Source organism: Panthera tigris, chromosome A3, assembly GCF_018350195.1.
Source record: "Panthera tigris isolate Pti1 chromosome A3, P.tigris_Pti1_mat1.1, whole genome shotgun sequence".
In the NCBI taxonomy this organism is placed as follows: Eukaryota; Metazoa; Chordata; class Mammalia; order Carnivora; family Felidae; genus Panthera; species Panthera tigris.
In genome coordinates this window covers 22,621,930-22,645,842 of record NC_056662.1, presented here as the reverse complement: position 1 = coordinate 22,645,842, position 23,913 = coordinate 22,621,930, and the positions used below count along the sequence as shown (strand labels likewise).

The following is a 23,913-nucleotide window of genomic DNA, read 5'->3' as shown; positions in this document are numbered from 1 at the left end:
GATGATACCTGTTAAAGCCTTTCCCACCTAATCTCTTGCCTCCAAACCCTGCCCTCCATCCCCATTCCCCTTCCTCTTCTCCCTGCTCCTATAGCAGCTCCAGCCAGGCCTCTTTTCCTTAATGGGCAGCAGGGAAGTGAGGGGCTAGAGTTGGTGTAGGCTGTGGCCTTAGCTTTGTGGAGAGAGGCTTACCAACTTCTGATACCCCTGTCCTGCACTGAGAGACATGACTGACCTCACTACAGTGTGCTAGGCCCAGAAGGTGCCATTTTGCATTTGGCCACAAGATGGCAAGGCCATTGTAGCCAGGAAAGCTTAGGCAGGTTCAAATGATAAGCCACAAAACGAAAGAACTCAGAGCTAGGACTATCTGGAGAAGAGGCTTGATGGGGCTGTTTGACAACTTGGACTGTCAGAGGTCCTCTTTGTTCTGGGGGCCAGATAGGGGCTGGACATCCTGGATTCTGTTGCTGGGTAAGATATCCATCCCTTCTGCTTTCCTGTCCCTTCTAGGCTATAATCCTACCTTCTGAGGTATGGTATTCTGATACATGTAAATTCTCTTTAAATGATTTTTTTTTTCTTGATGCTAGTGGTGGTTTCTACCTCGTGGGTGGGGCTATGGAGGTATAGAAGGGGACTCAACAGGCAGGGGTGGAAGATGGTACTGGAAATCCCAAACTCAGGTACTGACTGGGTCAAAACCCAGAGGTTTAGTCTCTTCGGAGCCCTGTCCCTATTCTCAGCTGGTCTTTATTTGAACTAGAGGTTACAGGTGGGTTCATGGCACTGGGAGAAGGTTAAGTGACTTCTTAGGGCTGAGAGAGGATATAGGTGGGACCCTGGATTGCCTTGAATGCTCCGGCTGAGCTGAACTGGGAGTCTAGGTGCCGCAGCCTTGGATTCCCTTTTGGTCTCTGCTTTGGTCCCTGGCATCATCCAAGGAGCTGTCATCAGTCAGGCTGATGTAGGAGCTGAGGGCGTCCCGGAGTCCCTCACTGAGGAGGGAGGCCTCCCCTGTGCCAGGTGCTTCAGAGAACAGGAGGGAACTGTGGAGAGGGGAAGAGAGTTGGGTCAAGGAGCCTTGTCTTCCCTTGCTCCCCACACAGTTCAAGTTTTCACCACCTGAAAACTCACAGTGGCTCCCTGTCACTTAAAGCCCCAGCTTGACTCCTCCACTCAGGACTGGTGCTTTCTGTTGTACACCACCTTGTCTGACCTTCCATCCTGGCCATCTCTGGTGTCTGGTCATGCCCTATATCCACTCCTTCTTTCTCCTTCCTGCCAGTCCCCCTACAGTCCTGGTGAGCCTGGCCTGCTCTCTACGAGGTTAGTAACTCACTGGTTCCCAGGTGTCCCTGAAGGTGACCAGCTCATTTGGGGTTGTGAGTTTCCAGGGGTGGGTCCTTCTGTCTCCTTTGTTCTGCCTTCATGCTGTGAGGTCCCCTTACCTGTCCAGCTCTTTCCAATTGAGTGGTGTCCTCTGCACAATCACAGGTGGGGGTATAGGCTTGCCAGGGAGTGAGCCAGCCCTCCGCAGGGCACAGGGCTCCTTGAGTAGGCAGCAGATGTCATCCGCCAACTCTGAGAAAGAGACGTAGACCCTTGATATGGCTGACTCCAGCCCTAGTTTCCTCCCTAACAACCCCCACCCTGACCACTTTCCTCATTTGGCAGGTAGGGGAATAATCAAAAAAGAATGGCGGGAGGCGGGTGGGGGGCTGGCTGGCTCAGTAGGTAGAGAGCACGTGACTTTTGATCTCAGGGTCATGAGTTAAAGCCTCATGTTGGGGCACACGTTACATTTTAAATTGACCGGCGTAAGCCTCAAGCTGTTGATCTGGGGGCTGAGATGCAATCAGAGGTCATTCTGGGCTAGGTTTTAGAAGACTAGTTGGGTAGGTTGATGGACCTCTTAGAGTGCCAGTTTCTGGTTAGGAAAGTACTTTGGGAAGAAAGCTAGAGAATGCTTAATCTCTACTTGTCCTGTCAGTATCTACTGCATGGACCCACCCTCTAGGAAACCCCTGATCAGTTTTCCCGGGAGTGGTCTTTCTGCCCCTTTGACACTGCCCTAGTGGCTGTATCCTCCAGTCCCTGTAACAGGACAGGCACCAGGAAATGCTAAGAATCAACTGAATTGCACAATAGCAACAGCTTGGGGCCTAGTTCCTGTGGAGAGAACTGTGCTCAACATTGGGGTCTTGGACTCAGAACCATAGTGGTAGGTGAGGTATTGGTGCATGTTGACATGGGAGATCCACGTGCCTCTGTCAGGGCATGGGATGAAGATAGAGCCCTCAGCCTAAGTTCTTGGCACAGGAACTGGCATGAAGATGGGAAGGCCCCTCTTTTGCCTGTCTGCATATTCTCCAGCAAGTAAAGTGTGCAAAGGTACAACTGTCTACCCCACGTGCCAGTCTAATGGAAAAAGGGAAAGGCCGTACCAGAGTAATGGTCCACCAAGGCCTGGAGTGAGGGGAAGGTGAGGCGTGGTGAGATGTACAGCCAGCCATTATCAAGGCGCTGAATCCTGTAGTGTCTGATCCGGTCCCAGGATGCAGGGCGGCTGAGGCGGACTGACAGGGAATAAAAGCCTGAGGAGGAAAAAGGGTTCGAGGCAGGACTGAGGCCCTGCTGGGACCCAGCCCAGCCCAAATTGGGACAAGGAAGAGATGAGAAAGGCTACCAGGTCCAGACAGAGGGAAGTTGGCAGGGGAGGGACAAAGACTTGCTCTCTTGGCCATAAATGACCACACATTCTTATTCGATAGGGCTCTTGTGAGAATAAAGTGAGACCATTCACACAGCGCTCAGGACAGAGCCTCGCACAGTTTACGTGAACATTAAGTATTGGCTGTTATTATAAAGACTTGGGTGGGCAAAAATGTTAGAATGTGAAAACATGTCTGTAGATGTCAGATTTAGAGGTCAGTAAGGACGTGCAGAAGGAGGAACTCTTACCCTGCTGGTGGAAAGATAATTTAATACAAGCCATTTTGGAAACAGTCGACATTAACTAGTTGAACATGCTCCTCACAACCAGCCATTTCATCCTAGCATGTTACCTTAGAAATACATGAACAAATGGGACCCCTGGGTGGCTCAGCCAGTTAAGCGTCTGACTTCAGCTCAGGTCATCTCACGGTTTATGAGGTCAAGCACCTCATCAGGCTCTCTGCTGCTGTCAGTGCAGAGCTGGCCTCAGATCCTCTATCTCCCTCTCTCTGTCCCTCCCCCACATGCTCACACTCTCCCTCTCAAAAATAAATAAGTACTTAAAAATTAATAAAAAAGAAATACATGAACAAGAATATTCATAGCAGCATTGTTTGGAAAAGTCCCCAAACTTCAAACAGCCTATATGCATACAGCAGAATGGTAATAATATACAGCAGTAAAAGTTAACCACTACACATGTTAAGCATAGAAAAATAGTAAAAATGAGCAGAAACATACATTCACAAGTCACAGAAGCATACATTCATCATGATTCTACTTAAAGTTCAGGGGCGCCTGGGTGGCTCAGTCAGTTGAGCGTCCAACTTCGGCTCAGGTCATGATCTCACGGTTTGTGGGTTCAAACCCCACGTTGGGCTCTGTGCTGATAGCTCAGAGCCTGGAGCCTGTTTCAGATTCTGTGTCTCCCTCTCTCTCTGCCCCAACCCACTTGCATTCTGTCTCTGTCTCGTTCAAAAATAAATAAACACTTTAAAAATTTAAAAAATAAATAAATAAAAATAAAATAAAATCTTTAGGGGCACCCGTGTGGCTCAGCAATTAAGTGTCTCCCTCTTGATTTCGGCTCAGGTCATGGTCTAAGACTGAGCCCCGCTTGGGACTCTCCGTTGAGCATGGAGACTCCTTGGGATTCTCTCTCCCTCTCCCTCTGCCCCTCTCGCTCTCTCTCAAAATAAATAAACATTAAAAAAATAATAATAAGAGGGGTACCTGAGTGGTTCAGTTGGTTAAGCATCTAACTCTTGATGTCGGCTCAGGTCATGCTCTCATGGTCTGTGAGTTCGAGCCCCACATCAGGCTCTGTGCTGACAGCATGGAGCCTGCTTAGGATATTCTCTCTCTCCCCCTCCCTCTCTGCCCCTCCCTCACTCATGTGTATGCTCTCTCTTGCTTGCTCTCTCACTCTCGCTCTCTCTCAAAATAAATGAACATTAAAAAAAAGAATGAAGAGGGGCCACCACTAAGGATCCTACAAAAATACATTAAAAGAAAAATAAGGGCATACTATGAACAACTTCATGCCAGTAAAAATTGTACAAATTGGATGAAATGGACAAATTCCTTAAAAGGCACAAATCACCAAAACTGATACAATAGTTTCCTATTGTTGCTATAACAAATTACCTCAAATTCACTGGCTTAAAACAACACAAATCTATTATCTTATAGTCCTGGAGGTTATAAATCTGAAATGTGTTTCCCTGAACTAAATCAAGGTGTCAGCAGGCCTGTGTTTCTCCTACAACTCTAGAGGATAATCCATTTTTTGCTTTTCTAGTTTCTAGAAGCCACCTGCATCCCTTAGCTCAGGACGCTTTCTCCATCTTTAAAGCCAGCAGTATAACATTCATCTCCAATCTGTTTCAAACTCTGATGCTTCTGCCTCTCTCTTATAAAGACCTTTGTGGGTGCTTGGGTGGCTCAGTCAGTTGAACGTCCAACTTTGGCTCAGGTCATGATCTCTCAGTTCGTGGGTTTGAGCCCCCCATCAGGCTCTGTGCTGACAGCTCAGAGCCTGGAGCCTGCTTCGGATTCTGTGTCTCCCTTGCCCTCTGCCCATCCCCCACTCATACTCTGTCTCTCTCTCTCTCTCTCTCTCAAAAATAAACATTAAAAAAAATTTTAAGACCCTTGTGATTTCATTGGGCTCATCTGAATAACCTATGACAATCTTCCTATATCAAAATATTCAATTTAATCACATCTACAAACTCCCTTTTACAATGTAAGGTGATATATTCACAAATTCCAGAGATTAGGACCTAGAAAACTCTGAGGGGCTATTATTCTGCCTACCATAGAAGACAACTTTCAAACCGACAGAGTATCTGCAAAAATCTATAGGTATACTTAATAAGAAAGACTGAATTTTTCCTTCTAAGATTGGGAACAAAGCAAGAGTGTACTCACCACTTCATTATCGTACTAGAGGTCCTAGCCAGTGCAATAAGGCAAGAAAAAGAGATAAAAGGTATACAGATAGGAAAACAAGTAAACTGTACTTATAGATAATATGATCATGTACGTAGTGAATCCTAAGGAATCTACAAAAAAGCAACTAGTGGGGTGATAGTAGAGTTGGTAGAGTATGAGACTCTTGATCTCGGGGTTGTGAGTTTGAGCCCCATGTTGGGTATAGAGATTACTTAAAAATAAAATCTTAAAACACAAAAATGCTACTACAACTATTAAGTGAATTTAGCAAGGCTATAGGATACAAAATCCATATACATCAAGAAGTGTGAGGCCCCTGGGTGGCTCAGTCAGTTAAGCATCTGACTCTTGTTTTTGGCTCGGGTCATGACCTCACAGTTCATGAGTTCAAGCCCCTGGTCAGGCTCCACACTGTCAGCATGGAGTCTGGGATTTTCTCTCTCTCTCTCCCTCTCTCTCTGCTCCTCCTCCACACGTTCTCTTTCTCTCTCAAGATAAATAAGTAAGCTTTAAAAAAAAGTGTGGAGTAAGTTCTCTGCTTCCTTTTCCTTATTCTCTGCCTGACTCTGAGGGCCCCTTGACTGTTGTACCTTTAAGAAGAGTCTCTTCTTGTGTGTCTGGGTGGTTCAGTTGTTAAGCATCTTACTTTGGCTCAGGTCATGATCTCACCATTCATGAGTTCAAGTCCCACATCCAGTGAGCTCAAGCCCTGCTTGGGGTGAGCTTGAACTCCGCTTCAGGTGAGCTCGAGCCCTGCTTTAGGTGAACATAAGCCCTGCTTTAGGTAAAACACAAGCCCCACTTCTGGTGTGCCCTGCTTCGTAATCTTTCTCTTTCTCTCTCTCTCTCCCTCCCTCCCTCCTTCTCTGCCCCTTGCTCACTTGTGCCCTTTCTTTCTTTTTTTCTCTCAAAAAAAGGAGGAGGGGAAGGAGGAGGAGGAGGAGGAGGGAGAGGAGAAGAAGAAGAGGAGGAGGAGGAGGGAGAGGAGAAGAAGAAGAGGAGGAGGAGGAGGAAGAGGAGAAGAAGAGGAGGATGAGGAGAAGAAGAAGGAAGGAGGAGGAGGGGGAGAAGGAGGGGGAGGAGGAGGGGGGAGAAGAAGAAGAAGAAGGAGAAGGAGAAGAAGGAGGAGAAGAAGGAGGAGGAGAAGGAGGAGGAGAAGGAGAAGGAGGAGGAGAAGGAGGAGGAGAAGTAAGAGGAGAAGGAGAAGAAGGAGAAGGAGAAGAAAAAGAAGAGTTGTTGTCTTTTCTTGGGGTGCCTGGCTGGCTCAGTCAGTACAGCATATGACTCTTGATCCTAGGGTTGTGAGTTTTGGCCCCACATTGGGTATAGAGATTACTTAAAAATAAAATCTTAAAAAAAAAGTATCTTCTGGAGCTGAGCTGTGACTCTAAAATGGCTTGTGGTTGGGAAAGGGCTAAATATTGGAGAATAAGCTCTCAAGGCCAATCAACCCAGCTGAACTAAGTGACCAAGTTCCTATATGCTCTGCAAGATTCTCCAGCCACTCCATGCTGGTCACTGTCGCCATAGTTACTAAAAGCAGTAAGGGTAGGTATACTGAGTATCTAGCTGATAGGGTCAGGGATAATAAGCTCTGTCAATCCCATGTGGGGTTGATAACCCACTGTGGACACAGGTCACCTACCAGTGCCATCTGTGACTGGCCTATGTGCTGGTATCCCGCTGTTCCTTCTCACTACATACCCCAGCCAGTCCCAAATACCTACTGCTCTTTCCCAGTTCCAGGACATATCCACTTTAACTCAGATTCCCTGGGCTCACAACACAGCCACATGCTATAACACCCCTGTTGTCCCATGCTCACTAGCTGTGTCTCTAAGCACATAGTTTGACCTCTCAGATCTGTTTCTTCATCTGTAAAGGGAAATAATGATTCTCCCAGTCTCACAGATCACCTCAAGGATTTGAGTGGTGAAGCACGTAAAGCATTTAGCAGTGTCTGACATGTAGCAAGCACCCAATAACCTGTATCAGGCCTCTGGTCCTTTGCACCCACTGTTCCTTTTATATTGAACACTCTTCCACCTGAGTAACCACCAGCTTTCTTTTACAACTCAGTTTTGTTCAGACAACTTCCCTCCAGAACACCTTCCCTGCCTGGGAGAAGCCCCAGCTCAAAGCTTGACCAGGCACCAGTGCTTTTGTGTCCTGCTCTGCCATCGCCTGTCCCTCAACCCTCCCTCACCCCAAAACACATATAACCAATCACGAACCTCCTGAAGGATGGTTCTGATTTATCCTTCCTCTATCTTCCAATCTCAGAAAAACAGCAGCACTGTGCCATCTGTTACTGAGCTCTAACCCTGGAGTCAACCTCACTGCTTCCATTCTCACATCTCACATACAGCCTGACAGAAAACCCTACTGCCTACGTTCAGAACATAATCCAGAATCCAACCACTTCTCACCCTGGGGGAACCTGCAACAACTTCCCATGTGGCTTCCCACTTTCACCTCATCACCCCGCCCCCAAATCCTCTCAGCAGCAGTGGAGGGATCAGGTTATGTCACTCCCCTACTGAGAACCAAAGTCCTCACCCTGAAACACCCTGCATGACCTGACTCCCAGTGACCTTGGATCTGCTTCCGGGTACACCTGCCCTTCCTGAGGATGCATCTACCACAAGGACTTTGCATACTTGCACATGTCCCATGACCCTGTTCCTCTTATGCTGCTTTATTGTTTCTATGTGGTACTTACCATGATCGGACACTTTATTATTTATTTGTTCACTGCCCATTTTGCCAACTGGATTGTAGGTAGGGATTCTGCTTTTTATACTGTTTCATCCCTGCTGCTTAGAATAGTTGGCACAGAGTCACCATACAATATCCATTTGTTGAATGATTGAATGAATCTCTGCGATAAATGGCGGGCAGAGCCATGATTACAAGCAGTCTGGAGGAGGGTTTGCCACTATTTGCGCGCCTACCACTATTTATGAGCACACATGGTATTCGGGGAAAGTCTACCCCAGCTCTCCATCCTCTCCTCTCCCCTCAATTTCCATTCATACACTCATTCACTTATTCAGTATACATTCTTTGAGCACTTACTGTATGCCGGCACTGCACTGGGCCCAGACATAGGTAATTAGATCTTTATACTCTAGGAAAGAAGTGCTGTTCTGCTAGCACATGTCACAGCTGGAATTTTCCTTTATGGCCCTCATTTCAAATATTTAGTTCTTGTGCTCTTAGACCACACACGTTTTTGTTTGTTTGTTTGTTTAAGAAATAAGTTTATGGGGCACCTAGGTGGCTCAGTCAGTTAAGCATCCGACTCTTGGTTTCAGCTCAGGTCATGATCTCATGGTTTCATGAGTTTGAGCCCCACATTGGGTTCCATGCTGACAGGGTGGAGCCTGCTTAGGATTGGATGTCTTCTCCTCTCTCTGCCCCTTCCCTACTCATGCTGTCTCTGTCTCTCTTAAAATAAATAAATAAACCTAAAAAATAATAATAAGTTTACAGTAACTACAGAAGTGGTCGGGGTGGGATGGTGCCTGAGTGGCTCAGTCAGTTAAGTGTCCAACTCTTGATTTCAGCTCAGGTCTTGATCTCAGGGTCATGAGTTCAAGCCCCGAATTGGGCTCCATGTCCAGCATGGGGCCTACTTTAAAAAAACAACAACAACTGGGTACAGGGGTTGAAGGGAGATCCACTGGGAAAAAGGCAAGAGAGGTACAATGTCCTGGATTCCGGAAAGCTCTAGCTTCATTAGCCAATGTCACATCTTGGCCTGCAGGGACCTCTGGGGTCAGGCACCATGTTTTCCCTGGTGTTCTGATTATGATACCAGGAGGTGGGGTGAGGTCCATAGTGGTATGAGGGATCAGATAGGAAGCTGTGGCGGGGAGGCGGACCTAGCAGGACCTCCTGAACTTCATCTGCTGAGGCCTCTGAGAGGCTAATAGCCTTGGGGATGCTGCACCTTGGACTTTCCACTGTCTGCAGCCTGAGGATAGGAACCATGATCTAGCAGTCCTGACTCAGAGGAGATGCTCAACAAGTGCTTCCCAGCTGACAGAATAGACAGAAGTGAGCCCCTCAGTGGCAGGAAGCATGTCTTGATCCTCAACCTCCCTCACAGTTCCCATCACAGAACAGACACACAGTAGGACAGCAGGAAGGTGAGGGGGTAGGGGGAAAATGCTGTTGGGGCTGACCCTGGTGCTGACCTCTGGAGCAGTCCTGTGACCTCCACAGAGTCATCAGTGCCCCTTCACATACCAAGGTTTGGGGCCTGACTTGGGCCCTGCCATGATTTCCCCCAGGTTTAGAACATAGATGTGCCAGAGGGACTCTGGGGAAGATGGAGAGGTCTCACCCTCCTCTGTCCAGACTCTGAGTAGTGTTCTTGGGAGCTCACAGGCCCTAGGCCTCCCTCCTTGTTCCACACACAAACTCAAATTCCCTTCCCAGAGGTATGTTTGGACCTTGACACAAAGAACAATCCTGATAACATTCACTCAATCAATAGTTAATTACTATTATATATGACAATATGCATTATGTAAATGTAAAAAACATCGTCCCTTACTACTTAATTCTGGTTTCCCTAGATTAGAACTGGGTTTTCAAACTTAAAAGAACATAAGAACCATTCAGAGAACTTGTGAAGGAAGAAGATTTCTGACCTCTGAGCCCTGTAAATAGAGTCAGAAGGGGCCCAAGAGTCTGTATTGTCAAGAAATTTCCCTGACAATTCCTGTACACTCATGTCTGAGAACCAATGTTCTGTGATGATACTCAGGCCTCATAGAGCTGCAGTGCCAAACTTTTTTTTTTTTTTTTACTACAAACCATAGTATGAAATTTTACACTGTGACCCAGGACACACTTAAAATTACTTAAAACAAAACTAGGATGAAACAATATTTCTCCCAACCCCAGTGATACACCTTGAAGTTTTCTGCTTATATTTCACTTCAAACACTCACTGGTCCAGATCCACTAAATGAAAGGGTCTCAACCCCGGCTGCATATCAGAATCACCTGGCAGGACTTTTACATCTTCTAGGGCATAGGCCACACCCCTGACCTATTAAATCAGAAACCCTGGGGGTTGGGTGCAAGGCATCAGTAATTTATAAAGCAGATGATTCCAACTTGCAGCCAAGGTCTAGATCAGCATTTGGTTTTGTTTTTTTTTTTCTTTAAGATTTTTTTTGGCCTGTGGGGGGGCGGGTGGTGCTCCTGGGTGGTAGGAGCAGTTTAGCCTCTGACTCTTGACTTTGGCTCAGGGCATGATTTTATGGTTCATGGTTTCAAGCCCCACATAGGTCCTCGTTGTCTGTGACAGGCCTGCTTGGGATTCTCTCTCTCCCCCTTTTTCTCTGCCCCTTCCCTTAACTCGAGTGTGCACACACTCACACACTCTCTCTCTTTCTCTCTCAATGCCCACCATAGGGCTCAAACTCATGACCCTGAGAGATCAAGAGTCACATGCTCTACCGACTGAGCCAACCAGGTGCCCCTAAATCAATGGTTCTTAAAGTGTGGTCCCCAGAGCAGCAGCAACAGCATTACCTGCAAACTTGTTGGAAAGGCAAATTATCAGGTTCTGCCCTAGACCCACCAAACAAAAATCTGGGTGTTTGGCCAGTTCTTTGTTTTAAGTCCTCTAGGTGATTCTGATGGCCACTCAGATTTCAGACCCACTGCTCTAAAACCACTGAATTAAACTAATTTCTTGGCCCACAAAAGGGTTTCAATCTGCAGCTTGACAAACACTGCCCTAAAGGAAGCCTCAGATGACAGATTAGAAATTAGTACTGGGGAAACCATTGCCTTTTCTGCAGAACTGACAAAGCTCTTCCTTTTTTGATAATGAGAGCTGTATTCTGATCTACCTCCTTTTGGGATTGGCTATGGGAAAGCTCAGAGTCAAATCTAACCTTCATCTCAGTAATCATGTGGATGTTTATGGATCTTGAAAGATCGTTATGGATCCTTATCTGCTTTCTCCTTTATTTCCCAGCCAATTCCTCCTGCATATTTGCTTTCTTAGGAAAGGGGCAGTAAGTTCTGGTCACCATGTGGTTGTGGCTAAACCTGGCCAGAGAAGGGCTGGGGATGGGGCAGCTGAACATGGAACACTTCCTGTGGCTTCTCGAGATCACCGGGGCCTGGTTTGCAGCACCCTTGTCCCAGTTAGCCCCACTGCTGTGGTTTCCTGTTTGCAGCTGCTGCACTCAGGCCAGCCCCAGTCTCAGCCAGCCTTTGGGTGTGAGGGTGGGTTGCTGATGCTGCCTGGAAAGTATCAGAGGGGCTGGGGAGAAGTCAATCTAACGAGCTTCTGAAGGAAGGAGAAGGGAGGCAAAGATGTGCTGAAGGGGGCCTCAGGAAGGAGACTGGGAGCAAAGGACCCTGACAACCCATCATGGTTGGTTCAAATTAGGGCAAGCACAGGAGGCCTGTCCTCGCTCCCAAGTATCTCCTCCCTAGGCTTCCACTGCACTTGCAGTTTTGCCATTATTGTGACACATGGACCTTTCTTGGGAGTCTGAAGTGAGACGGACCTCAGCTGAGTTTGAATCCCAGCTTCACACTTAGTCATGTCTCTCCAGGCAGATCATTTCTCCTCTCTAAGCCTCACTTTCCTCATCTATAAAATGGGGACAGTGGAAATACAATCCCCCACAGGGTAGTTTGAAGGCACAAAAAGGTCTAACATAAACGTCAGCACAGCCACTCTTTCAACATCCCTCTCTGCCCTCACTGTAAGGGTCTCAGGACAGCACCTCAGAGGGAGGCAGGGCATCAGAGACAGACTCTATCAACTTTGTGTATTGTTTGCAAAGGTCCTGAACCTGAAATGGGAGAAGTCCCATATGAATGTGAAATGTGACATGTCCCTACCCCTCTTTGGGCCTCTGTTTCCTCATCTTCCCCATCTATACGGCAGAAAGAAGAAGATCAAGAGCTGACTTCTTTTTATTTTTTTTAATGTTTATTTATTGTTGAGAGAGACAGACAGAAGGTGAGCAGGGACAGGGGAGGGACAGAGAGAGAGGGAGACACAGAACTCGAAGTGGGCTCCAGGTTCTGCACTACCAGCACAGAACCTGATGTGGGGCTCAAACTCACAAGCTGTGAGATCATGACCTGAGCCGAAGTCGGACACTTAACTGACTGAGCCACCCAGGAGCCCCAAGAGCTGACTTCCAATGAGTTTTCTAGTTCTGATTGATGGTGAACCAAAGTACAGAGACCTTGTGAACTTGACAACTTTTTGCCAAGAGATCAGAATTGTGTTGTGTTTTGGGGAGGAAGGAATCATTGCTGGTCAGGGCAGGGAAATCATGTGACTGTACTCTATTACAAGACCCAGTTGCCAAAGTGTAGGTTGAGCCCGGATCCCCACTGTGGACCATTCACACCCACTTTTATAAATGGGCTCTTGTGGCAGCAACCTGGTGTCAGTCAGCCAGACTGCCCAACTCCAAAGCCAGGTACCATATAGCCCTTCACATCCAGCCTTCTACTTCTATCCCCAAGTCACCTCACACTTGACTCTCAGCATTCAAAGGACAAGCCAGGACTGAGCTTACCCACCTCTCCTGGTTTGGCTCTCCCGGATGAGGAAGGCCCCTCCGGGGTTTCCAGGCAGCAACAGCAGTTCCTCAGCTTTCTCCCGGCTCAGGCCCTCATACAGCCACCTGGGGGAGGGACAGAGAGAAGTCACCCTGGAGTGGGGATGGGCCAAGACTCTACTCCACCCCTCCTCCATCTCTGGACCTCAGAGTTCCAACTGTACATGGTCTCCAAGGGCTCCCCAGCTTTGCCTTAGTCCTGGCTCCAGACGCCTCAGAGGATAACCTCATGGGGTCAGTCCCAGGTTCTTCTACCTGGAGACCTCATTTCCACGTTGTTGGGGCTAGGGGCAGGTGAGGTGATCACGGACTCTCTCCTATCACTGCCCAGCTCCTCCAGTACCCCTATGCTAGCCACTCACCTTTCCAAGCCTTTACCTTTCTAATAATTGCCTGTTTTATTTTGTTGTGTTTTTTTTTTTATTTCTTTTTTAACGTTTATTTATTTTTGAGACAGAGAGAGACAGAGCGTGAACGGGGGAGGGTCAGAGAGAGAGAGGGAGACACAGAATCTGACACAGGCTCCAGGCTCTGAGCTGTCAGCACAGAGCCCGACGCGGGGCTCGAACTCACGGACGTTGAGATCACGACCTGAGCCGAAGTCGGACACTTAACCGACTGAGCCACCCAGGCACCCCTTGTTTTTAATTTTAGTAAGTATTTTATTTGAATGTTTTAAAGTTTAACTTTGTATTCAAAAAGGCATGTGAGTGAACATGTATTCATTATCAGTGAAATCTAACTCCCACTGGAGCTTTATTGTGGGTAGAAATGCTGGAACTAGAATGTTCAAGACATTCTAAAATCTTGGGAAAAATCATGCAGCCTATCAATCATCATATGTGCCTCCCAAAGCACAGATCTTCACAACCTATTCCTCGGTGCCTCTTTCACTGCTGGATTGTTGATTACTCTGGTCCTCTGTTTTCCTTTCTCCTTTCACTTAATCCTTCACCTATATGTTCATGAAGGACTTAACCACAGTGGAAAGTTTGGTGGTCTTGCAGGAATTTTTTTTGGCTTACTAGTCCATCAGCCTTCTAATGTCCCCAGAGCCATGCCCTATGGTCCCTGGGAAAACCTACAGAAGCCAACTCAATGGAAATGGCTGCCTCCCTGTCATCGTGTGAAATTCCACAGTCAAAGCCAAAGTCAGAGTTGAGTCAATTCCAAGTAAATAAATCAGAGAAGCCATGACTTGCTTGGTGCCAGCAACAAACTTAGCCTAGTTTTATAGTAAATAAAACAAGCCATTCATGTGACTTACAAACACTGGAAAGTAGATGGAAAGGCAAGGGAAGGGGACTCTGGGAGGTGGTCAGTGTTTCCTTGGCTGAAACTTCAGTACCACACTGGAGATGCAAAATCTCTTGCCAGCAGGGCCAGGCTATTAGGAAAAACGTGGGCAAGACGGGTTTCACCTGGATGCCGACAACCTCTGTGTGAGTTTATTCTACAAGATGTCCACAGGTCTCAGGATCCCTGCACTACTCTCATCAGAGCCAGATAGCCCCATGAGCCTCAGAAGAGGAAGGCCATCCAGTGCCAGAGCTGTACTTTCTCTCAGAAGAGTGGCTGTCACACACAGTGTACTTGTGTGACTCCATGTTATGCAGGTAGATCCCACCAAAAGGCAGTTCACTTCCTTTCTCTCTCACGACACAGAATTTGCTCTGGAGTCAGTTTCTTTTGTCACTCACTCTGGGAGAGCAGTGGCCCACACTTTGTAAGAGACCCTGCATCCCCCATGTCCTGCCTTCCCTCGAGGCACCTCTTAGAAAGACAGGCTTGTTAAGTTGTGGGGCACCACCCCTCCATTTCCTTGCCTCAGGACATTTAGGACACATATTCAAGGCTACTCCCTTTCGGCATTCACCTTCACTGAACTCCTGGCCACCCTCCAAAGCCCAGAAGACATCTCTATGGGGCCTTTCTGAGCCCCCTCCTCTGGGCTCCCAAGTCTCACAGGCTGACCTGAGAGGGCTAGCTGTTCACTCTTCTTGAGGGCAGGGCCCAGGCCTGATTCTCCCCTCTCCCCAGTTTTGCTCAGCATAGGACTGGCCATAAAGGATATGCTTGTGGGAAGAGAAAGCAAGAAGTTCCCTTAAGTCAGGGCCTGGGGTGTGAACTCACCCATGGGAGATTTTGGCCACGTGGATGCTGGGGATGTTATATTCTGTGCCTGAAACTTCTGACACCACCGTCGACCAGTCTCCATCTCTGGAGAGAGAAAGGAGAGGGGAACTGCTCATTTAGGATTCATGAGGACCCACCAGGCTGGCTCCTGTGGCTGGCCACCTATCCCACCTGTGATTCCCAGGTTTCCTTGTACCACCCAGTGCTGGTACCTCCAGGGCAATAGATGGCAGGATTCAGGGCCCCCTGCAAGGCCCTGCCCACCTACTGTTTCTTCCTGCAGGTGTGTGTCAAGCTTCCTGAAATCATTAGGGCCATATGTGAGCTCAGCACCAAAGGCCATGCTATTTTCTTCTGGAGGGAAGGGCCCCTTTTCCCAATAGTGTATCTTCAGGTGTCAGGGAGAGAAAGCAGAGCACCCCATCCTTCCCCGCAGGAGGACTTACTCAGAGATGATGGTCAACGGCTCCCCCAGTCTCAGCGACAGCTCTGTGTGCTCGCCTACCGGGAAACTGCTCAGGGCCACAGCTGTGGCCCTGTTTCTCTCTGCATAGAGGGACAGAGATGGTCACCTTTTCGGCTAGTCCTCCCTCCACATGTGAAGTCTAGTGGAGTCCGGGCTTCCACAATCAACTCCCTCATGGGCACCCTGGGGATCATGCCTGCTGGGATTCCAAGAGGGTCACCCTGGAATCTGAAGCTTTTTCAGTGGGCCTCTGCAGAGCCCTAGGAGTGCCCAGACATCTTTTGGAGTCACCTCAGGGAATAGGTTAGTGTGTCAAGAGGAGTGGGGCCCCTGGCTATAATCCTCTTTTATATGGAGATCTTCAAGAAGATTTTTATAAAAGGATTCCCCTGCTCAGCAAACTTAAAAACTACAGCTCTAATCAGGTTATCAGCACAGATCTCTGAGCTCAGTTTCTACAAGTTCTAATGACATGGGCACTGGATGGACTAACTTTGAGGGGTGAAGTCCAGGGTGAGCATAGGAGGAGGAGGGCTCCTGGAGGAGCCAATGAAATCACAGATGTGGACAGGCTTTGTAACTCCACAATGCCATGCATGTGGGGAGCATGGCTCTCCCATGGTCTTTGTCCAAAATGACAGGTGTAGGTCTGTGCTGCCGAGAAAACTTGGGGTCCCAGGGGCCCACTATACCAGGCCTGGCCCAGAGTAAACACTCAGCAAGTGTATGTGGCCCAGTCAAGCATCCTGGCCACGTGCCTGCCATCCCTTACTGAGTGGCTGCTGAGTGTCAGGATCTGACTGGGTGCTGCATGCATCACCTCAGCCCTCACAAGCCCCGGGGTAGTCCTCTCTGGTCAGCCCCACTGCTCAGCAAGACAACTGAGATGAAGTAGGGTACTGTGCCAGGCGTAGCTTCTATGGCATTCCCTGTCCCTCTTCCCATGGGGCACTGTTGGGTTGGGTGACCATTGTGGCTTACTCATGGGTCCAAGTTGGGGGGACTTGGCTGGACAGCTGTAGCACCTAACCAAAAAAGTCCAGACTCTCTGGGACACTGACATTCAGAGAGGAAGCCATGGAGCCAGAGGATGCTAAGCCTCCCCTTACCCCTGCCTCATCACACCAGGACTGGTCCCAAAGACACGGTGGTCATGAGGCCCAACGTTGAGGTTGGATGGTAGGTGGCAAGCAGCTCCCTCAGCACAGGATGTTCATCCTTCGTCCACCTCAGGGATCAGCCTGCCCATTCTAACTAGACCTCCTGATATCTATCTGGGCCTTCTCATCCTGAAAACCCTGCCCTCCACAGGCTGCTGAGAGCCACTTCACCCACATCCAGTGTCCCTCCCTCTCCTTCCTCCTTATCCCAGTTCATCAGGGGTCTCTGAAACAAAGGGAAAAGAGAGACAGACTTGTTAGCACATCAGTGCATCAATCTATGAAAAGCAATCAAGGTCAGCAAGAAAAGTTTATCTGTCTCATAGATGCTCCTGAAGGATCCAAGGCCTCAGCAGGCTCTATGAAGCCTTCTAGACAGATGCCCCAGGAGATGGGGAAGGGAGAGCAGATGAACAGACAAGGACCCAGGGGATGGGTGGGGCAGACCCAGATTTGGACACTGTGTGATATAAGGGCCTATGCTCCAGGTGGACATGGGAAGAATGACACGGCATTCCCAGAAAGGGACCTGGTTCCTACATGTCCTCCCAGACACATGCGCCGATCCACATGGTGACCACAGAATGGAGCTCCTCAGAGCTGTCTATATAGCACAGGGCCTGGCCATCACATGGTGCAGGGAAATGCCTGACGCCTGAAAATGCCTGATGCCCAGATAAACAATGCAAGCAAGTCTTGTGGAGGGCATCCTTCAACAAGGATGGCCTGGAAGGACCCCTTTGCCTCCTGGAAGCCCTGGAATTGCACCCCTACTTGTTACTGAGCTGCGTATGCTTGCTGTCCCACTCACTGACCATCCTCCTGGACAACTCGCCTTCATCCTTCACTCCCTGGATAAAATGTCCCTTCTTGGTGAAGTCTTTGTGATGAGTCCCTCAGCACACACTTTCGATAAGAACCCCTTAAAACACACTGTCACCAAAATATAACAACTGCAACTGACTATTGGTTTAGCTCCTGTCTCTGGGACTTGACTGTCTCTGAAGGCAGGGGCTGTGCCTATCTTGTCCATTCTATGTCCCTTGGCCCTGGCACAAGGCCTGGCATGTGGTAGAGCCTTGGTAGATTCTGAACAGATGCAAGACTGATGGACAAATGACTCATGGAAGGGGCTGCCCCAAATCTGTCCTCTTGCTGGGACCAGGGGTTGACCTACCAAGATAGAGGCCCACCCTTCCCCCCTGGAGACCCTGTCAGAGAGAGGAACACAGTTCCCCTCAGGTCTCACAGGCAGGGAGAACCCCCAGAGCACCTGCCGGAGGTCAGCCCCCTCAGCAGCCTGGCCATGACTCAGAGCAGCATTGGGGCCGTGGCCTGTGGCTAGATTCAGAGGAAATGAGGGGGAGGTCTGTGTGGTTTCCAGGTCTCTTCCTGCTCAGTCTGGTGGGCCCCAGGCTCTTTGTGCAGACTGAGTGGCTACAAAGAGGCAGCTGCCTCCCCAACAGAACTACAGAGCCCAGGGCATTAATGCCTGTGGGAGGCTGGCATTAGGAAGATGAGGATATCAGGGGCAGGGCTGAGGAGGGGAAAGAGGCCTCAGCTATTGCAGGGGAATTTTCAGATTGGGGATAGCTTCTGTCCAGACATCCAGGTATTTGGCTCCGTAGTCTCCTAGTTCTGTTTAAGTGTGTGCCCATGTCAGTCCTCCTAAAAGTGCTGCTTGGTTTAATTTGTTATCTGTGATGGTTAATTTTATGTGTCAATGTGGCTGGCCCACAGTACCCTGATATTTGGTCAAACACCAGTCTAGAAGTCTAGATGTTGCTGTGAAGATAACAATTTGTTTGTTTGTTTGTTTGTTTTGTTTGTTTGTTTAGAGAGAGCAAGAGAATGTTTCTGAGTCGGGGAGAGAGGCAGAGTGAGAGAGAGAATCTTAAGCAGGTTCCATGCTCAGTACAGAGCCTGGAGTCCAATGTAGAGCTCAATCCCATGACTCTGGGATCATGACCTGAGCCAAAATCAAGAGTCAGATGCTTAACCAAATGATCCACCCAGGTGCCCTGAGATAACAATTTAAATCAGTGGACTTTGAATAAAGTAGATTACTCTCCATAATGTGGGTGGTCCTCATCCAGTCAGTTGAAGATCTTAAAACAAAAAGACTGAGGTTCTTAAAGCAAGAGGTTTTTCTGCCCCAGACTTGACTGCAATCTTAACTCTTCCCTGGGCCTCTAGCCTGTCAGTCTATCTGGGAGAATTCAGACTTGCCAGCCCCCACAATTGCATGAACCAATTTCTTAAAATAAATTCTGTGTCCACACACACACACACCCACATACACAAACCCTATTGGTTCTGTTTCTCTGGAGAACCCTGATGAATACACCATCAAAACCCCAAATCAGGATGTGATTCGAGAAACTATTTGTGGGTTGTTTGGGGGAACAAGAAACAAACTGGGGCTATAGTTTTGATACCAAAATATTAGAATTTCTAGGATATTTTGATTGTCCTAAAAATGGGCATTTTCAGTCAGGACTATCTTAAAAATCATAGTTGTAGGTTCAGCGTATGCATTATATGTCCCAGTTTCTTCCAATTATCAGGTCTTTAATTTTGTTCCAAATATTGTACAGGCTAAGAAGAGACACTTTGCAGCAATAATGTCCAATAGAACTTTCTGTGATGATGGAAGTGTTATAAAACTGTGGTGTCCAATAGGTAAACACTAGCTACATATGGCAACTGAGCACTTGAAATGTGGCTGATGTGACTGAGGAGCCACATATTTAATTTCATTTTAATTAATCTTACTTTGAATTTAAATAGCTGCAAATGGCTAGGGGCTATTATACCAGAAAGTACAGCTTTGGAGAGCTACAGAAGTGGAGCTGGTCTTAGATTTGGTCTTGGAATTAGCAGCTCAATTTCCTAATAAACTGGTTGAGGAGTAGGGAAGCCTTGGGAGACACCTAGGGGACTAATACGCCCTCTTGGTTAGCACCTGTTACTCACATTTTCTAGTTTATCTAGTTGTTTAATGTTCTGACTGCTGAAATGTAAGCTTCCCCAGAGCAGGGACACTGCCTGTACGGTTCACAAAGAAGGGCCTGGTATACAGCAGGCACTCACTGACACCTGAAGCCATGCTGGAGTGGCTGGTCAGGAAAGCCCACAGAGGCAGTGGTGTCTGGGGCTGTGCAACCTTACCGTGTGTGGGAAGGGCCCACAGCCTACCTGCTTGCGTGGGCACAGGGCCTGGGCCTTGGACAGAGGGGCTTGAGCTTGGGCTTGGCTGGGTTTTCCCTCTGCTGGGCTGTCCTCCCATCGTTCCTCAGCAGACCACTCAGAAGCACAGGGTCAAGGGAAATCTGAAAGAGATACTGTGATGGACACAGAGGCCCCGGATACCCAGACACCCTTTCCCTTCCCAGTTCAGCCCTGCTGGCAAAAGGGAATGATGCCCCTCCCAGCAGGACCAGACTCCAGCCCCTCCACCAGACTCAGGAGGCTCTCTGCAACTAGACCATTTTCTCTGGCAGGCCTACCTTTTCTACACTGCAGCCATACTCTACTCTTTTTTTTCTGGGCTTTTGCCTATGTGGCCCACTGGTTGGAATGTCCTTTTCCCTCTTGGGGCCTGTCTGGATCCCACCCTTCCCTGGCAAGATTTCCCTGAATCCCCCAGCCCTCAGCAATTATTCCTATGACAGGCCTACTCTGAACTATTTCCTGATGTGGGATCACATTCTGCCACTGGGTGGCAGGGCACAATGACAGGACCCATGGCTAGGGTTAGAGGTGGGCAAGGGTGGGGATCCAAGGAGGCTTGGGAACTCATGTCACAACAAGCTACGGTGACACTGAGCAGTTATTAGTGCTCAATGTCACTGTTTTGCACAGGGCAAAGTAAGATGACTAGGAGACTGCATGCCATAGCAATGACTTATAAGGCTTTGGAGGGATTGGCTGTTGAGCCACTTCCCTGCTTTTTGCCTCCATCTGAAAAATGGGGATAACAATACCCAACATCCGGGTCCAAGAGATAAGGCATGAGAAAAGCTTGGCCAGGGCCCACGTTTCGTTTATTGTGTCCTGAATGTCACTTCACCAGAGGCCACTCTCTCTGTCGACTCCCTGTTGTACTCCTCAAGTTGTTGTTTATTGTTGTTTTAAGATTTTATTTTTTAAGTAATCTCCACACCCAATGTGGGGCTCAAACTTACAATCCCGAGATCAAGAGTTGCATGCTCCACTGACTGAGGCAGCCAGGTGTCCCCTTCCCAAGTTTTAATTATTCATTTATTAGAGTGTTTACTTGTTTAATTTGCCATTATTCTATGGCTCAATGAGTACAAAGATCTCTTTTTGCCTATTTCCTCAACATTTCATGAGACATTTGGCCCATAAAAGGCACTCAACACACATTAGCTAAATGGACCAAAGTGATTATTAGCTCTTTGGACAAGTGTCTTATCCTTAGAATAATTTTTTTTAATGTTTATTTTTGAGAGAGAGAGAGAGAGAGAGAGAGAGACAGTGCACAAGTGGAGGAGGGGCAGAGAGAGAGAAGAGACACAGAATCCTAAGCAGGCTCCAGGCTGTTAGCACAGAGCCCAACGCAAGGCTCAAACTCATGAACCGTGAGATCATGACCTGAGCCAAAGTCGGACACTTAACCGATTGAGTCACCCAGGCGTCCCTAGAATCATTTTAATTCCCAGGTTTCTAGGGTAATGCTAATTTTTTCAAAAACTTTATTAAAGTAATTCAGGGAGGTAGTTTCATTCTTTCAGATGGTTCCATCCTTTTCAGTAGAGACAAGGAATAATTATACCAGTTTGGTTCTCTGGAGGAGATCACAGAATGGTACAGTGACATAGCACTGGCCTTGCCTTTGAACCCTTCACCATGCCTGGTTAAGTATGGGTTTCTGTCATCATCATGGAGAGTTCAGTACTCATGAGGATGGAGCTTTTTAATAGAAAATAGGCCCATCTTCAGGAAATGGCTTCCAGCACCTACTTCCTGCTCAGACTTTGGGATCCTGAAGCTTTGAACATTCATGGGTTTGAACATTCTTGTTGCTCACCAGCCTTTCCTTTCCCCTTGGGTATCAGATACAAGCTCTATGCTTAACTGTACAGACACAAGTCCAGAAAAATCTCAGAGAGAAATCTTTCCTGGGTAGCATGAGTGATTAATTCAGACCAACCAGGTTCCATTTGTGACCTTGGGCAAAGCACATAACCTCTGTCTCATCTTTGAATCAGGGATAGTACCAACTATAGTACCAACTAGGTTGTGGGGAGAAGTCGGGGAGCCTGGTATAGAGTGCTCAGTAAAGGTTAGTTTCCTTTTCCCTCCTTCAACAAGACAAAGTCACCATAGTCACCAACTTTACTAAACCCAGAGACTTCTTTCTGCAGCAAGTGGAGCTGGCGGATGGACCCAAGAGAGGTAGGAGAGCCACAGTGAGGCTGGAAGCTCCCCAGACCTCTGCCAGCTCCCTTCACCTGGCCTGGTCAGGGCCAGGGCACTTCCTCCGGGCAAATGAAGACCACGGGGTGTGCAGGCCTAGGAGGAGGAGATGTTGGCCAAAACTTTAGAGAGAATCTAATTATTAATTGCACAAGTCTTTGAAAAATTAACTATGTGTGAGGCACTTTCTAGGGGGCCCAGGCCAGTGGGTGGAAGGAAAACAGTAAAGGCTGCTGAGATCAGCACACTGCCTACAGTTGTTTTTTGATCTTCTCACTTGATCATTTGTGAGGTCGGCAGCTTTGAAACCCATTCACGTACAGTGATCAGGGTGATCAGGGCTCAGAGAGAACAACCTCATGTTCACTCTCACGTAGCTGGTTAGTGCAGAGCCTGGGTCTATAATCCACATCTTTGTTTTTGTGCTTCTGGAGATAATTTCTCAGCGGCAGAGGTTAAGAGTGATGAATTTGATTAAGCTAAAGGGAGACCTCTCTCTCTCTCAGCTGAGAAGTATCACCCTTTTGAGAGGAATTGTAGACTTTATAGCCTTCAAAGATTATAATCCAGACTCCTCTCATTCACTGACGTTGAAAGGCTGTAGCCAGAGGGGGGCCCAAAATCATACAGCAAACTGGTGACTGAGATGGGACCAGAAGAGACATGAAGACAAGCTGGAGGAAATAATGTAATGCTTTGGGGACAGGGGAGGCCAAAGGCCTGGGTTCCTTTGGGGACCCTCAAAACCACCCCCTTACATCCTCAACAGAACCACTTCTTTTCCTGGAACTCCTTCCCCCACTGTAAAGCTCACTCCCAGCCTCTGGGGGGACCATCCTTCCTCATAGTCCTGAGACCATACTTACATACTTACAAACATACCAAGCTTATGTACCAAGCAAACATACTTACTGGTTTCCAGTCATCAAAGCTTGGGGCCAGGGCTCAGCTTAGATGCATGCTTTGGCTGGAGAGGATAGGGCTTTGGAGGGTCCTTCTGGACATCTTCCAAAGTCCTTAGTCCTAGGGCACCCAGAATCCTCTCAGCTTGGGAGTGTCTTCAGAGAGATGCTCTTGGTATCGTTGTGGGTAGCTCTGCATCTGCAGTGCTCAGCAATTTGTACACCTGGGATGAGAAAGGAGACTCATGCTCCTTAGAGACCCCCAACTGGGCAGCCCTCCCAAGCACAGCTAGGCCAGGGAAGAAGGCTCGAGGCTCTTTGAGCTCTATCATAGGGTCTTTGGGGCTCCCAGCTCACATCTGCAGGCTCTGTGGTTCTCACAACCACCCATTTCCTCTGACGGCGTCACAGACCATCAAGGAGCCACCTTCCCCAAGTTTCTGTTTCTAAAGGAGAAGCAGCTGCCTTGTCATCCTAGAGGGAGAGGTTTTTCTCTGGCTTTGTGGCTTGGTCTTGCCTGAGGAACATGGAATGAGGTAAGTGAGGAGTTTCCCATGCTTACCTGACCATTATAATCACCTGAGTCTCTCGCTGGTATCAGATTCCTGGGATCCCCCATCTTCTGTGTCCAAGTCACCAGAGGAAAGCCAAGGAATCTGAATTTTATACACTCCCAAGAGATTCCCTTGACTGGCTTTGGGGGAAACACTGCCTTGGAGTGATGTGTCCTAATCTTTAATGTGTATAGGTATTCCTTGGGGATCTTGTTAAATATTTATTTTTGAGAGGGAGGGAGGGAGAGGGACAGAGAGGGAGGGAGAGAAGGAGAGAGAGGGAGCAGATACACTACTGGGGGAGGGGCAGAGAGAGAGGAAGATCATGACTTGAGCTGAACTCAGAAGTTTAACCGACTGAGCCACCCAGGCTCTCCTTTGGGGATCTTATTAAATAGCAGATTCTAGTTTGGTGGGTCTGGGGTGGGACCTAAGATTCTGTACTGCTAACAACTCCCA

The 23,913-nt window shown here is 48.1% G+C and overlaps 1 protein-coding gene across 1 annotated transcript; it reads right to left on the bottom strand.

Moving 5' to 3' along the window:
* On the bottom strand, positions 1-23,343 carry SLA2 (Src like adaptor 2). Its single transcript, XM_007077686.3, has 8 exons — positions 22,911-23,343; positions 19,755-19,888; positions 15,377-15,476; positions 14,928-15,014; positions 12,757-12,860; positions 2,448-2,597; positions 1,452-1,584; positions 1-1,049 (listed from the first exon to the last, which is right to left on the bottom strand). The coding sequence occupies exons 2-8, from the start codon at positions 19,843-19,845 to the stop codon at positions 884-886; spliced, it is 831 nt and encodes a 276-aa protein (XP_007077748.1). The 5' UTR covers positions 19,846-19,888; positions 22,911-23,343; the 3' UTR covers positions 1-883.
* Between the last annotated feature and the right edge of the window lie 570 nt (positions 23,344-23,913).

What these genes read in the sequence shown, in the direction of transcription:
- SLA2 (XM_007077686.3), bottom strand. Translation starts at nt 19,845, where the DNA reads ATGGGAGGACAGCCCAGCAGAGGGAAAACCCAGCCAAGCCCAAGCTCA. An exon ending in GTGGCCAAAATCTCCCATGG is followed by an intron (nt 12,861 to 14,927) that starts GTGAGTTCACAC and finishes TCCCTCCCCCAG; the next exon opens with GTGGCTGTATGAGGGCCTGA. An exon ending in AATTGGAAAGAGCTGGACAG is followed by an intron (nt 1,050 to 1,451) that starts GTAAGGGGACCT and finishes CCCTCTCCACAG; the next exon opens with TTCCCTCCTGTTCTCTGAAG.